The 16,314-nt window shown below is 36.1% G+C and overlaps 1 protein-coding gene across 2 annotated transcripts in view; it reads right to left on the bottom strand.

Annotated features, from left to right (window-relative positions):
- Slc5a12 (solute carrier family 5 member 12) overlaps window positions 1–16,314 on the bottom strand; it is a 134,921-nt gene that overhangs the window by 44,438 nt on the left and 74,169 nt on the right. The window contains exon 1 of one of the 2 annotated variants that reach the window (XM_034495415.2): window positions 5,969–6,599. The exons of the other annotated variant lie outside the window; for it this stretch is intronic. Coding sequence (XP_034351306.1) covers window positions 5,969–6,307 — 339 coding nt within the window. The 5' untranslated portion in view covers window positions 6,308–6,599. Of the gene's footprint in view, window positions 1–5,968; window positions 6,600–16,314 lie in introns of those variants that run through there. 2 annotated transcript variants of the gene reach the window in all.

Below are 16,314 nucleotides of genomic sequence, written 5' to 3'. Positions count from 1 at the left end.
ATTATTATTATTATTATTATTATTATTATTATTATTTGAATGTGAATATATCGGTATCCATATGCACAAATATCTATAAATTTAACCTACTAAGTCCTTTTTTTAAATGTTTGTACATATGTAAGGACAATATAAACCCCATTTGTCTCCATTTCAGTACCCGCGTTTGTCTCCTTTTAAGGACCAGCACTGATTTCAAAAGAAAGGCCTTAAAGCACCAGCTCCAGGAACAGACCCTAAATTCTAGGAACTAGGCCATAAAAACCAGCTCCAGGAAGAGACCGTAAAATGCAGAACAAGATCATAAACCACTCCCCTCCCAAAGAAGTGCCTGAGGATACCCACAAAAATATGGAGCTATCTTATCTCAGAATGGGTCATCTGCACTGGGCAGGCCTATTTCATCACATGGTTGAATGTTCATGGCATAGGAATGCAGACCACTGACCACCTGTGAACTCCTAACACCAACCAATGAAATTTTACATTATCTAATCCTAGAGATTGCCCCCAACCCTGTTCTCGATAAAAGGGCCTATGAACCTTTGTCTGGGGTGACCATTTTAGAGAATGGTTGACCCCTGCATGCTGATTGTTTCTGCAGAATAAACACTCTATTTTTGCTTACTATCTGAGTCTAGGGTCTTCCTTTAGCGATTTTCAGACCCTCACACATATATGGTTTCAAAGCTGTATTCGACAACCAATAAGGGGGCAGCCCTACCCAGTTATAGCACCTATGAACCACAACAATTACCACCATGGCAGGGTACTTATAAAGCTGAAATAAGTATCACTCACATGTTGGTGGCAACCAAAAACTGGTTTTTTTCATGTTCTCAACATTAATTAAAAATGAGAGAGAAATTCTCCTCAAATTTAAAGTTTCATATTTGTTCCCAACACTTTCAGTTATACATCTCTCAGGGAAATTGATCCAGCTGGCATCTATATTCCCATGCACATTCTCTTTTCTGAGCTCTGTTACACTCAGATATGCTAAATACTTTTAAGGACATCAGTCCCTATTGGTTATGTATGGATATGGGTGGCTTAAAACAAAAATAGATAGATAGATAGATAGATAGATAGATAGATAGATAGATATTCATTTCTGAATATCATTCAAAATGAATTTGCTTAGGCCAAACCACTGCTATAGTACCATATTTCCACAGAAGTGTCTAAATTTTCCCCCTTTGAGCTTCTCTGTACTCTTAGTATCTGCAGGCAGTCGCTTGCTTTTGCCTCCATCGCCCTGGAGAATGTTACCTCTTTCGATGATCTAAGATTTTCTCCTGCATGAACTCACACAATTCTACTTCTGGAAGAGTGTATTTGCTCTCCTTCCAAGTGTTTTACCTTACTTATTGTTTATCTTTGGTGAATATATAAGCTTTTTAACTACAATAGAATAAAAAACTGAGTCTAATAGAAAAATCCCATATTTTATGCCTGTTACTCAGAGGTAATATTTAGTATCATTGCATTGTTTCTTTTCTTAGAACACTAGACTTGGCCCGGCCACATTATTTTCTAACTCAAGACACATTAAGTCTACTTTCCATGGTTACTCACACCCAAATAGTAAGAATATAAATCTAGTCTTGTCTCGTCCGCTGCTGTCATAACACACATCCAATTCATGAAAGGAGCCTGGCACACCTCACTTTCAAACAAAAACACTTGGTTTGTGTCTTTTAATGCTGCTTTAAAATTAACTTTTCCTCTTTATTTTGGCAACAGACTTCTTAGCCCAATTGCTTCAGTAGTTAAAACCCTAAAATTATTCTCTACATTCTGCTAGTCTATAATCCTAAAATAGAAACCGCATAAAATATGCCACTCCTCAACCAAACAGTGTAATGACCTATCTATAAATATGAAAAGCTGATATTTTCATAGATTGAACTAAAATCCTCATAATATTGGGTTATATCTTATCCATTTTAGGACAAATATTTTATAACATAACTTATTTTGATGAAGTAGTATTCTATAATATTTAGACATATTACTTATTAAAGTATTATCAAAATAATGCCATAGATAGACTCTAATTTACAGAAGAACTAAAATTAACTAACTAAAATGTAATGCATAAATGTTCAGAGATTACTGTGTGAGACATTATAATATAAATGGTTTTGTTATGAAAATTTTAGATTGAAAGAAGTAAGAAACTAGACATAACTATAGAATATGAAATATATTTTAAACAGTTTAGGAGTAAAATACAGAGGCTGATGCTCGCAGCCAACCATTGGATTGAACACATGGTCCCCAATGAAGAAGTTAGAGAAAGGCCTGAAGGAGCTGAAGGGGTTTGCAACCCCACAAGAAGAACAACAATATCAACCAACCAGACCCCTCAGAGTTCCCAGGGACTAAACCACCAAAGAGTACACATGGAGCAACTCTTGGCCCCAGCTGCATATGTAGCAGAGGATGGTCTTGTCAGGCATCAATGGGAAGAGAGGCCCTGGGTCCTGCGGAGGCTCAATGCCCAAATGTAGGGGAATGCCAGGGTGGGAAGGCAGAAGTGGGTGGGAGGGTACAAGAACACCCTCATAGAAGCAAGGAGAGGGGGATGGGATAGGGTGTCTCCAGAGGGGAAACTAGAAAAGGGGATAACATTTGAAATGTAAATAAAGAGAATATCCAATAAAAGAAAAGAAAAAAAGAAAGAAAAAAGGGTAAATAATAAGCTGAGCTTATTAGCACAGAAAATGAATATAAGCTAAACTGAAATGAAGATAGTATCAAACTAGAGATAATAAAAGTGTACACTATTAAAATTGAGCTATGCTGGGTGCAATGCTGTATCCCTTTAATCCTAGCTTTCTAAAGGCAAAGGCAGAGAGAGCTAAACCTGACTTAGAACACATGGATGAAAATAATTCCTGTAGTTTGTCCTGGGATGAGCTAGTGATAATGAGATGCATAGTTTCTTCTTGAAATCCCACTGCCTATCAAAGCACCCAAAGAGTTAGCTATTCCTCTAATTTATCCACTGTGTTAATTAGTTTCTGTCAACTTGAAACACGCTTGAATCAACTGAAAAAGGAACTTTGAGGAATAGCTCCATCTAACTCAGTTTCAGGCAGTTTTGGGGGGTTTTATTTTTTTTTTTTTAATCACTTGCTGAAAGCAAAGTAGAATATCCATTCCAAAATTGATGGGTTCAGAAGTCAAGAATGTCTGTTCCTCATCTCACTGAGGCTAATGGTTCTTCCTCTGCTCCTACTCCAAGCTCCTGTGTAGCTCTAGTCAACTGCACAATCAATGGCTTGAGGAATGGCCTAGGCTATGTAAAAATCTGGAAAGTGGGCAGTCAGCAAGCTTGGCCCTGCTTTGGGTGGTGGTGGTTTGTGTGCGTGTGTGTGTGTGTGTGTGTGTGTGTGTGTGTGTGTGTGTGTGTGTGTATTCTTATTCCAGAACTAGACCAGTTGTGCCAGCTTGCTTGCATAGCAATATAATGGCAGAATTCCAAGGGACAAACACAGAAGCTGTAAATTTCATGAGGTTCAAACCCACTAATTGTTAAAAAAATTTTTTATTCATCAAAGCAATTGACAAAACTGGTTGATGTCCAAGGAGTGGAAAGGATAGGCCACTTATTGCAGTCTTTTACACCTGAAAAGATCCCAAAAGTCATATATTTTACTATAAAATGGGGCGTAAAGAAGAAATCCCAAATACCACAGTGTTATAAATAAGGAACAATGAAAATAATAGAAATGCTGACATACTGTTCTGGCCCAGATCTATAAAAATAACTCCATATATTATCTCATCCACTGTAGAAATCCTTTGAGACAGAAGTATTATTAACAATATTTGGAGTGTAGAACCAGATATAGAATACTTAAGAACTTTTTTCCTGTCATGCAGCTAGCATGTGGCAGAACCATCATTCAAAGCCAAGTAGGCTTACACTTAGAGTTCACAATGTTCACATCTAGGCCACACTGCCAATTCTCATAAATTAGAGGCTTATCTCAAAATAACCTTACAAGTACTTTACACAATCTTTATGTCCTCCTGTACAAAGGATTTTAAAGAATACTCAGGCAAGCAATAATACATTTAAAATAGTATACTAAATTTAACATGTAAATTTGAAAGGAGTTTGAATTTCTTCAACTCTGAATTTCTTCAGAGTTGGCCTGACCTAGCTGCATTGAAAAGCGTGCATCATAAGTTTCTCAGGTTAGAGTCCTTGGTTTCCTGCAAATTATGTGTTTGAAATCTGCTGAATTACTTTTGCAATTCTCATTCTCTTTACTAAAACTACATATAAGTTACAGGGTTTAGAGAAAGTAGGTTTCTTCATGTGAATATAATACTCAATTATTTTTAAGTAAACATAGAACCTTGGTTGGCCTAATTATGCATTTCCAAGGCTATATTCACTCAAATTTGGCTACAGAATAAGCTATCTCATATTCCCTGAGGTGAGAGCTGCAGTTTTTGTGCTGACAAGCACCAAATGAGTTGATACAGATGGTATTTAGAACAGTACTTAGCACACAGCTAAATACATATAACCTTGCATTATAATCGTTTTATGCATTTATTGTTTGTTTCCTTTTGCATAAATATAAGCCCCATGGGGGCAGAACAGCACTTTACTGCATGTCCTCAAGGTCTGAAGGTGTGCCTAGGGCAGAGTAAGTGCTGAATGGGTATTTAGTAAATGAAAAGCTAATCATAGCATATATTCCAAATGGAAACATAGATGTAAGAGTTGCAAATGTTAAAAACATTTCTAGAACAAAACTAGAAAACTGGGCAAATGTTTTCAACAGTCAAATCTTTATGCATGGATGAGAAACTCTAGGCCAGGTTTTGATTTTCAAAAGTACATTACAATTGAATGGCATATGTGTACAGTTTGTAGAGCTAAGCATACATTTACTTGTTTTTCCCCTGAGTTTGTGTCTCAGACTGTGGCTGTTGAATTGCTCAAGTGTGATTAATTTCTAATGTTGAACATTTGGGATATGATTGTCCATGACACTATATGTCTTAAGACCTACTGGAAAATATTTATTTGTGTGAACGGCTTTGGAAGACTAGAGAAACATTTTGTGATAATTTATTTTTTAAAGGTTTTTTTTTTTTTTTTTTTTTTTTACGAGTCTTCTGTTGTTTCAGGGTTTTCATTGGCAATAAAGTTTAATATTTTTTCTTCACAAGAAACTGATTTACAAGCACACTTAAATACTAGGCATGAAAATTCAGTTTTAAACATGTTGGTTTTATTTAGCATTGTTTCAAGGCCAAAATTCCATAGTCTTATTTCCCCTTCATTACAATAATTTCCATATTTTTATTATTTGGAATTTTTTTCTCCTAAAATATTTCTCGCTTTTCCAAAATATTCCCACTTGCTACTAAAAACCGGAGTTCAGTAATAACTAGCATTAAGGGGCTACTGTTTAATATACAGGCCATTAAAAGATCACATACAAATAAATACTAGCTTCTTAGTAGGCTTTTCATCTAGTTTTAAAATATGTCTAACTTACCTATCTAGATCTTACTTTTCTCTGCTAGAAATTATACTAGTACCATGTATTCCGTTTGCCTTTTCAGAGTGGTCATGCTAATGACAATAAAAATGACATTATCTCTCTTAATCTTAATTATCTTTCATCAATTAAGCAGTGCATCAGTTTTTATACATCGCTCCTCATTGAATCATGGAAATAGCCAGCAGGAGTGACATCACTAGTTACCTTCTACAGAGTAAAAAACAGACGTGTCTACAGCCAAAACCTAGGACTACACCTCTAACTCCATACTATGTATTGTCTTTTTAAACAGTGTGCCTTAAAAATAGTAGTCTACTACTGATTTCAAGATGTCATAGAAAAACAACAAACCAAGGAAAAGAAAGACTTGTCGTGTGGAAAGCAAGTGCCATCTTCTTGCTGTAGGCAGTGAGAAAGTGGTCTCTTACCTCATAAGTGCTTGTGATGCCAGATCTGTAGAACACAGGAAGAAAGAGCTCAGATGTGAAAAGGACCACAAATGCATATGAGATGAGGAAAATGAAGAAGGATGCCCCAAAGCGGTAGACTTCAGCAGGAGTCCCCAGGACAGTGACAGCTGACATGAAGCTGGCTGTCAGAGACAAAGCTACAGGGCCAAAGCTCATTTGCCTTCCTCCTACTAAGAATTCCCCAGATGTTGTCTTTTTTCTCTCCTTTATGGCAAAGAACACACCAATTCCAGAGGAAATGACGAAGAGGCCTGCAAACACAACATAGTCCCAAGCTTCAAAGTTCTTCACACCCATGCTTGGAAGTGAAAAACAAGAGAGTCTCAAGCAAGGCTCACAGAGATGTTTCCAACAGAAATGCTTTTCTGAGGTGGAAGGAAGAATTTGATTCTCTGAAGAGTTGAGGATCACCCATCTATGTGCAAATTTTCAGATATCAGTTCTCAAAAGCTGGCTGTCAAAAGAACATTGGTAGTGAAACTGGCACCAAAGGGAAAAATGACAAATTGAAATCGGATTCTGGCCACTAGCTGTCTGCTTTGCTCCTAAAGCATCTGCCAGAGAACTTCTGAAGTTACTGGGGGTAGACGGAGTATGCTTTTTTATCTCCTAGATTTTTTTTAATGAAAGTTAAACATTATTAGGAAGCATGGAAGTGATAAAATTTGACTACTTCAGCATTTTTTATTCCTGAAGTGGAACATAAAAATGCAAACACAACTGTCAGTGGCATCTGCCTCCTGACTAAGGGAGTGTGGAGTGTTCGTACCTATAATTGCCGGGGCAGTGGGGTGGAGGGTAAAGAGCAATGAGCTAGTAATCCAGAGACCTTTGCCCACATCACGGCTCAATCACAACTGAGTTGCTGTTAATAGAGCACTTCGCTTTCCTGAGCTTCCCCAGGGAACACTGGGATAAGACATCATGAGACCGTTCCCCTAATCTTAATCTAGAGTAAATTCTGTTCTCTTCTCCACTGTGAAGTACGAGAGAGGTACATTGGATGTCATTTCATAGGATTTCAGAAATCAGTTTATTTCAACAACATAAAAATGATTAAAGATAGTGATTAAAATGGCAAATGTAGAAGATTATCCAGGTCTATCCAGATTAATGTAAAGGGGCTCTGCTAGGTAACAGACTTTTCAATGTTGGATGAGTAGCTTACTATTACATTAAGAAATTATCCATGACTTTAGTAGCCAGAAAATAAAATTCAATGTTTGATGTCAAAGGACAAACTAACTTTCTTGTTAATGACTAGGGTAACTGATGAACTTTAGTGGAAATCAATGCCCAATTACCATGCTGGACATCCCTAGGGATCTCAGTATGTCCTAAATGGAACGATAATGCTTTCATGACTACACATTTATTTTATAGAATGATTCACTGGAAAATTTAAGTCAACTGTGCAGCAAATGATTCTTTTCAACTATTGCTGAGAAGTTGAAATGTACCTGGTCACCCAAGATGATGACTACAGACCAAGGAGTAATTTCAACTTTAAAGTCTTGTTATTTAATAAACGCAGTTGATAAACCTGGCTTCTATACATAGTGATTTCTCTGACAGATGTATACAAAAGGAATTGAAAATCTTTTGAAAAGATTCACCACCATTCTAAATGTTACTAAAAATATTAATGATTACTGGGACAGAGTTAAACATTAAAGTTAACAATGATTCCAAATGATTTTAATGATTCAAGGTTTCAGTGGAGAAAAAAATTGCACATATGGCAGAAATGGCATAAAATGGTTAGGAGGGAAGCAGTGAGATATGATTCAATGGTTGAAACCTCATTTAAAATCTGAATGTATAAAAATATGCTGATTATTGATGAAAGAATATACTGGTGTTTGTTTGTTTTTAGGTAAAATCTACTACCAGTAAAGATGATGTTAAATTTATTTGTGTAAGAAAAATATTTATAATAGATTCATAATAGTCTAACCTTAGTTACCAAACTTTTATTAATGCTTGAAAACACTGGCTCCAAATTTGAAAGTTCTACTGTGGAAAAAGGAAGCCACTATTGTCATGGGAATGCTGACTGCAGACTTAGAGGTGAAAAAGAGGGACATGGAAGGCTTCTGTAATAATCCCTTCTGTAACAATCCTTTCTGTAAGAATCCTTTCTGTAACAATCCTTTCTGTAACAATCCCTTCTATAACAATCCCAACCCTTAGACCCCACCCACCCAAAGTAGCAGCCTAGACTGAAAGCACTGAAGAGAACTATCGGACAATGTGATAAGGATACAAAAGTGTAGCTCTCTACAACTTATGGCTTATGGTAGGGGTTCAGGTGGGGAAGGACTCTGTTTGCTTTAAAGAGTTGGCCACTGGGAATTTAACCATGTTTCAAGGAGAATATGGGCAAACCAAATTGGACTTGTTTGTTTTTCTTTTCTCACTTTCTTTTTCTTCTTCTTTTTGGTGGGGGAAGGTGGGTTCACAAGGGTGGGTGGTAAATGTAGAACTGGGAAGAAAATGTGTTCAGGGTTCATGATGTGAAATCTCCAAATAATAAATAAAAATATTTTAATAAAAAAATGAAAAAAATACCATCAACAATTATGGTATGCCAAAAAAAATCTTTTATAAAAAAGGGGATCAGACTATTTGGCAAAATTCACTGCTGCCATATCTTAAGCAGTTGCGACAGTCAACCAACCCTCAGCAAGCATCCATGAGCATAAAGACAGGATGGAGGTCAAAAGTAAAAGCTTATGATTTACAGAAGGCTCTGATGATGTATTAGAATTTAATCAATTGCCTTGGCTAACTTTATTTCAGCTTGATACAAGGGAAAGTCATCTGAGAGGAAGAAAGTTCAATTAAAACATGCCTCCATAGAGCCAAGCTGTATGCGGCAAACTTGTAGAACATTATCTTAACTAGTGATTAATTTGGAAAGGCCCAACCCATTGTGGGTGGGGATTGCACTGATCTGGTGGTCCTGGGTTCTATAAGAAAGCAAGCTGAAAAGCCATCAGGAACAAGCCAGTAAGCATCATTCCTCTATGGCTCCTGCTTCTGGATTTCTGCCTGTTTTGAGTTTCTGTCTTACCTTCCCTCAATTAACTGTGATTCAGGATATGTAAGCCCAAATAAACCTATTCTTCCCGAACTTTTTTTTTTTTTGTCATGGTATTTCATTGCATCAATAATCACCCTATGGCAATCAAAGATATATTTTTATCTAAATACATACATTTTAGAAGTTATTGTATAAGTCACAGATGGTAGTATGAACATAACTTTAATAGAATTATACTGAGATGAGCCCAAAATCATGCAATTACCTGCACTGCACTAGCTGCCTGCTTGCAGTGGTCTGACACTACAATTAAGCCCAGGGCATACCTTTATTTTGACTTTGCTAGAGTTTTTTCTTGTGGTGGTCTCAGCAGAAAATCAGAACCCTGTTTGACTTTTAGAGATTGGACTGCTTTGTTTAATATTAACACTACTATGTGTTAATATTCAATCATAAGACTTGTAAACACCTTGTATGAGACAGTGAATTCTTGTTCAAAACACAGCCATTACATCCATGAGGTCCAAGGTTAAGAACTAAAAGCTCATAGCTGAAGAATCAAGGGGCACTGATACATTTAATCAAATCCAGTCCAGAAAAACTTATTCATGTGATTCCTATTAGTCTTGGCTTAAAATGCGGCTGCCAAGGATGTGAAGAATGCTCCAGTTAAAAAGAATGTACTGCTTCTAACATGTCAATGATTATAAACTATGATATCAGTCTATTAGTCTGCTATGTTCTGCTATTTTTTTCTACACTGTTGCCAATTCTTACCTTTGGTAGCATTTAATGTCTTCATACTCTTTTCCTATTCTGTATTAAAATTCATCCTATGCAGGGTTCATATAGTTTATAAGACTCAGAATCACATTTTAATAAGTTTTTAGGAAAAACAAAGGAATTCTTAAATTTAGTAGTATATTCTTATGTCAAAAATTCATACTCGAAGACAGAGAGAGTGCAACTTTGATATGGAGAATACCGTGTATCTTCCCACCATGCTCCAGGGATCTCAAATGCAAACACCTGTGACAACATATATTGATTAAACACTTTTTAAAAAGTAAATTTTAGAGTCTACATATTAAAAGCAACAGAGAACAGTGTTTGATATTAAAACAGACTAATGAACAAAGAATTCTACAGTAACAAGTAGGAGGTTTAAAGAAATTATCCTCTAGAGGAATTTTAATCTAGCAACATGGTTGCTCTGGTAAGGGTTCACATCCAAAGATCTATGTTTATATGATCCAGGCAGAATGTAGTTATGCACTATATTACAATATGATTTGGCTAGAATGCAGACACCCTTACTACACACCTTTAATCCGTAACAATGAAGATAAGAATAGCTTGTAGAAGGAAGTAGCCATGTTTGAGGGAAACACAAAATGACTAAGAAAGATTTGACGGAATGAGTCAAAAGATAAGATATCCCTAACAGAGAACAGCACAGAAAAGAGAGGCTACTTGAAAGCAGAAAGAAAGAGAGGGGATGGGGGGAGATATGATAGGATGTGGTGGTGGTGATGGTGGCGGTGGAGTGTGTGTGTGCGTGTGCGTGTGCGTGTGCGTGTGCATGTGTGAGTTTTACCAGAACAATTTTACACAGGCTAGGCATGGGTGAAGACAGAAAGAACCAGAAAATGAGAAAGAAACAGAAGATTAGAACATATTACTAAAATTAGTATGAGGCCAAGCAGAGTAATTCAGCCAGAAGCTGAGAAAAGCCAGATTGATTTAGTCCACTTGGAAGTTTAGATTGTATGGATGCAAGAAGCTTTCAGACTCAGGCCTAGAGATAAAACAGAAAGAAACACCCTGGGCTGAGCACAAACTATGTATTTGTACAGCTTGGGTATGGCTCTCATCTCATCCCTTCATTTGAGGAAATAAAAGTGACATTTACAGTATCCAGCTGAAAGGGCCATTGACCATGAAGAATAAGGTCCTTTGCTCCTCAACACTAGGATCCTCACCAACCACTCAACTGCTGAACAGCGAAGACTGGAACCAGCAGTGTGGCCTATTGGGGATCTGACATGCTAAATCAAACATAAAAGGAAACTTTCGCTATGTTTAGGCTTATAGCCATGAACATAGAAGTTTTGAATTGAAGCCCAAGAGGGAAAGAGTCTACTGTTACTGATATTTACATTTATTTTACTTTGCTTTTTATGTAACTATAAAAATGTGTAAACTGATTGACTTTTACAATCGAATGAAGGTACATTTGATGATGAGAGCCTATCTAAATCTTTGTATCTAACAATGTTTGCTCTATGAAATCTCATAAACAAGTATTTGTCATGTATATAATTATTATACTCTTTTGATAGAGGGTTCCCTATGTAGTAACTTTCTTTTTATCTTCTCAATAGCTTTAGTATAAAATTTGCTTTATCAGATATGAGTGTACATATTCCTTCTTGGTTTTGATTCCTTTGCCTATAATATCTTCTTCCATCCTTTTAATTTCCATATATATTTCTCTTTGTCAGTAAGATGACAACACCCAGATCCCCATTGTACTGAACAACCAACATCTTTGATCTTATAGTTACAACATCCTCAGGTCAGCACTCACTAATCAGCACACACCCCTTGCATGTTGATGAGAGCTAGTGGACACGAAAATGCAGGGAACTTTGAGTCCTAGAAACACACTGAGATAGAAGCTTCTCCAAATGGCTTTCTGCCAATAAACTGCAAACAAGTGCTAGGAAGACAAGGCATCTTTCAAAGGACCAAAATGTTCTGAAGACCTTGGGATTCTCGTTTTGTTAGACTGTCATTCTAATCAGCATTAAAACTAATGTCAACCATATTTCCTGACTTTCTAGGTCTTTCTGTCCCTTAGTTCCTGCTTACAACATGTGCTGTGCTTAGGAAGTATATAAACCTGGTTCATTCTCCAAAATATGCATATTTAGGTAGAAATATGGAGAAGAAATGTAGAAGGGTTACTGCAAGCAGAGACACCATGGAATTTATTATTCATTATGAAAACTGTACATCCTGACAGTGAAAAGCCACACTGAAAAGGGGAAGTTTTTATCACACCATCAGCAAACAGCTTGTAAAGTCACCCTTAAAGGGGACACATCTGGCAGTGGAATGACAGAACTGACTGATTTCCTACACTGTCTCAAGTTAAACTATAGGCTAGTGAGAGGACAGTTTGTTTCTAATCACAGAAATTTATAGAATAGTCTTACATTTTAGTGCCTACTCCCTGGCTCGTATTTCCCATGGGGAAAATACTTAGGAGAGAAGCACCCCGTTCTCTCATGCCTTGCAGAAGATGTCTTGCTCTGTAATGTCACAGTGCTGTTAGTCTATATTTTAGTATTTGTAACTCAATCTGTAAGGTAGAGTTCTTGGAATGTTCATTTGCTGTCACTAAATAATGAAAATGCCCCACATCTGTTTTTATTAAAGTCAATATCAGTATTGGTGGGAAAATAAAAATCAGTAAGAGAAAGTAGGCCTACTTAAATTAGGAGAGCTTCAAAAACCACTACCTTTGTTTTTGCTCATGTGTTAAATTTGACTTTCTATGTAGTTTGCCTATAAGGATCAGATGACAATATTTCTTTTGAACAGGAACAACATGACTCTTGGGCAGTTACTCTTTATGTACTGTTCAGCCATGTTTATGTATCTAACAGAAGCCTTATGCATTAAAGACATTTTACTACATTTGAAATCTGACATGATACTTTTACTAGGAAAGATTAAAAATTAATATGTGGCCTTGTAAGAAAGAGCTAACGGTCAAGTTTTATGAAAATAGAATATAGTAGTCAAATCATGTTTTCTATTTGCTTGTAACTTTGGGGTTTTGCTTTGGTGAATCTACATTATAAATTATATTCTGCTGTACAGACTTAAAGAGTGATGACACTTCAAATCCCACTGTTTTCATTTGTAAAATTGTGATAGTAAAATGAAGGGCACTTGTGAGACACTTTTAAGTGGATAGTACCAACAGTAAGAACATAGAATTTAGTAAGTAACAACAGTTTAAGATCCAACAGAGGATATGAAATATATAAATAAGTCAAAACAACAAAGATGAACTTTTTCTTGCTAAAACTTTTAAATGTTTTCATAGCAATTTGACTACAACCAAGCCAATTTTTCTCCCAGTTAGAAGCTTAATTTTGGACTTTGGCTTTTGTTAATTATTGTTTTATCCTGTGATAGATGTTACTGCTTATCTGTGCCAAAGTGCACTAGACAGAAGCATAAGATATAAATAACTTCTTTTGTGTGCGTAGAAAAGATAAAGCTAACTCCCTGGAATCATGATATGTGGGTGAGAAAACAGAATTATTTACTGTTAGAGGAGAAGTCAAGGACATTCTCAAGGATGCAGAAGACACAAAACCTCAGGAATGAAAATCGATTTCCCACTGCAGATTCACAAGGAACTGAACACTTGTTGAGGAACCACACTAAGGAATCTTATTCCCAAGACAAAGTAATTTACAATGTTTTAAAAGACTGGTGAACAATCCACTATCTTGGCAACACATTCTTTTCATCTGCACAGCTGGTGGTGGCTTCTACTCCTCAACTATTATGAACAATAGCCAAGAACATGGGTGTGAAATATCTCTGTGACACTGTGGAGCTCATTTAGATATGCAGTCAGAACTGAGATGCTGAATCACAGGGTCATTCAATTTTTATTCTTGAGAAACCTTGATGCTGTTTTATGTAGCAGTTTCACATACTTATATAACAGGATCCCTATTTCTCAATGTTCTTACCAACGCTTGTTATTTGTTTTTCAACAGTGCTATTGAACATTTCTTCATATGCTTGTGGTTATTTCTCTCCCCTCCCTGGAGAAATATGCTCATTTGTCATAGGTGTGTTGATTTTACGGTTACAGAGAAGTAGAGGGAGTTCTTTTTGTAATCTCAATGCTAGTCCTTTGTTTGGCAGGTGCTTTTCACATGTTTTCTATAATTTCTATAATTCTTGCCTTCTATACTTTGTTAATTGTATCATTTGATGAATGAAAGTTTTAAGCTTGCTTTTCCATTTATTTTTTTTCTTTTGTTACCTGGGCTTTGGTGTCAAACCCAGAAAGTCATTAGTGACCTCAACATCCCTAAGTTTTCTTATTATCATTTTTCTAGGATTCTTATCATTTAGATCCCACAACTTAATTGTTGTTAATCCACTTTGAGAAAACTTTTGTGTATGGTGTAAAGTAAGCATTATATTTCACTCTTTTGCATTTGGATATACATTTCTCAGAAACCATTCTAACTGTCCTTTTCTTAGTGAGTGATCTGGACAGCTGTCTCAAGGACATTTGATTATTGATTTATTTGCTTATATGTTTATGTTAGTTATACACTACATTGACTACTGAATGTGTGCAATATGCTTTCAATTCATGAGGTATAAATCCTAACCTTTGTTCTTGTTCAAAACTGTTATGTCTACTCTATACAGTACAGGAGTTATGGGCATAGCTCTGTCAGTAAAATGCTGTCCCTGCAAGTACTAGAACTTGAAATCTGTCACTATATCTCCCATAAAAAAGACTTATGTGATGGTATAAACTTGTGATCCCAGCCATGAGGAGGCAGAGGTTAACCAGGCTAGCTATATTGACTAGTGTCTATTCTTCTATTGGGATGAGTTTTAATATTTGAGATATGTGAGTCGATGTTATTATATGATAAACATATCTTTGAATTCCTCTTAGTATTTATAAGCAAACACAAAATATATTAATTCTATAATTTAAGTATGCTTGGTAACTAAAGTATATAATAAAGAACATTGAAAAATCTGGACACATGCTTATTTCAGAGTCAAAATTTGTTCTAGTGTATTCATTTCAAGATCATCCAAATCAAAAAGCAGAGGTGGGATTTATTTATTTATAATGGAATGTTGGCAAGAGATATAGGTATTATACACCAGTATCACATTTATTTAGAATGTGATTAACTCTGCTCCTGGTGAGGGTACACATTAACACACATAACAACGGGCTTATGTTTTTGTTGGAGCCTAAGAAGATTATGAGCGTTTTTGTCAGAAAAGCATTAGTAGAGCTAAACCTTGATTCCACATTGCTAAAAGGCAAAAGTTGTTATCCCAACTTCATACAACATTATTCCTTGATGAAAGGAGAGTAGGCTCTGTTAATAGATTAAAGAACATTAAATTTTACAATAATTTGTTGTAAGAGTAATAAATTTTAGACATTATTTAAGAAAACTTCTGAACATAAGCCAAAGCTGTAACACATAGGCTTGTACTCGTATTTCTCGTATTTGATAATTAAAGAGTAATAATGAGATGAAGATCAATTACCTAATGCTTGAACTCTACCATTGCCAGGTGTTAACTCCATTTGTTATTGAAGAAGGCTACATATTTTAAACATTTAATTATATTGAGTAATGTATCCCAGACCCAGAAACACAAATAGCTTGTACTCTCGCTCATAAGCGGATCATAGCTTAAAATCTTTAGATTTGTGTGCTTAATTTGGAGTACACGTGGAAACCAGAATGGAGCCATCAGATTGAGGGATAGCTGAAGAGGTGGATATAATAGAACACATGTGGTATGGAGGGAAAAATAGGGAATCACTGGGGAGTGGTGTATAGATGGGAAGGAACATGAGAAGCCTGGAAGAAAGATAACTAACATGGGAGTGTTTGAAAAGCCTCTGTGGGAACTTACTACTTTATAACCTTTCTAAATATTATAATGAGAAGGAGTTTAAATGAAAGTTTCCAACACAGCAGGATAATGCCCCCAGAAGCCATAAGCTAGTAAACAAAACTCTGATGCCCAAGTGTGTGATACTCCCCCTTGAGTTGATGGTTGAGGTTCTCAGAGCCCCCAACTCCCACAAAAAAAAAAAAAAAAAAAAAAAAAAAAAAAAAACATAAAAGCTATTGTCATTGGTTTTAGTTACCCAGAAGAACCAATGGTAAGAGCCTATTGGTGAAGGCAACACACACTTTTGTCAAAGGACATGTAGAAATAAAGCTGCTACTAAAGCTGGATGTTTCTTTCTTGCTATCTAGCTATCATAATGCCAATAGGGGCTGTGCAGGCTGCTGGAAGAAAAAGTCATCACCAGCCTTACCTAGCTAAGAACTATTAACAAGCCACGGTGCTGGCTGGCATGGAAAGATACTCCTATCACTGTGACAGTGATACACATGTTATGGGGTGACCAACTGATTTCTGATCAGATTTAAGTTCT

The sequence above is a fragment of the Arvicanthis niloticus genome, chromosome 2, assembly GCF_011762505.2.
Source record: "Arvicanthis niloticus isolate mArvNil1 chromosome 2, mArvNil1.pat.X, whole genome shotgun sequence".
In the NCBI taxonomy this organism is placed as follows: domain Eukaryota; kingdom Metazoa; phylum Chordata; class Mammalia; order Rodentia; family Muridae; genus Arvicanthis; species Arvicanthis niloticus.
The sequence above is the reverse complement of the archived record's forward strand: the minus strand, read 5'-3'. Positions and strand labels throughout refer to the sequence as shown.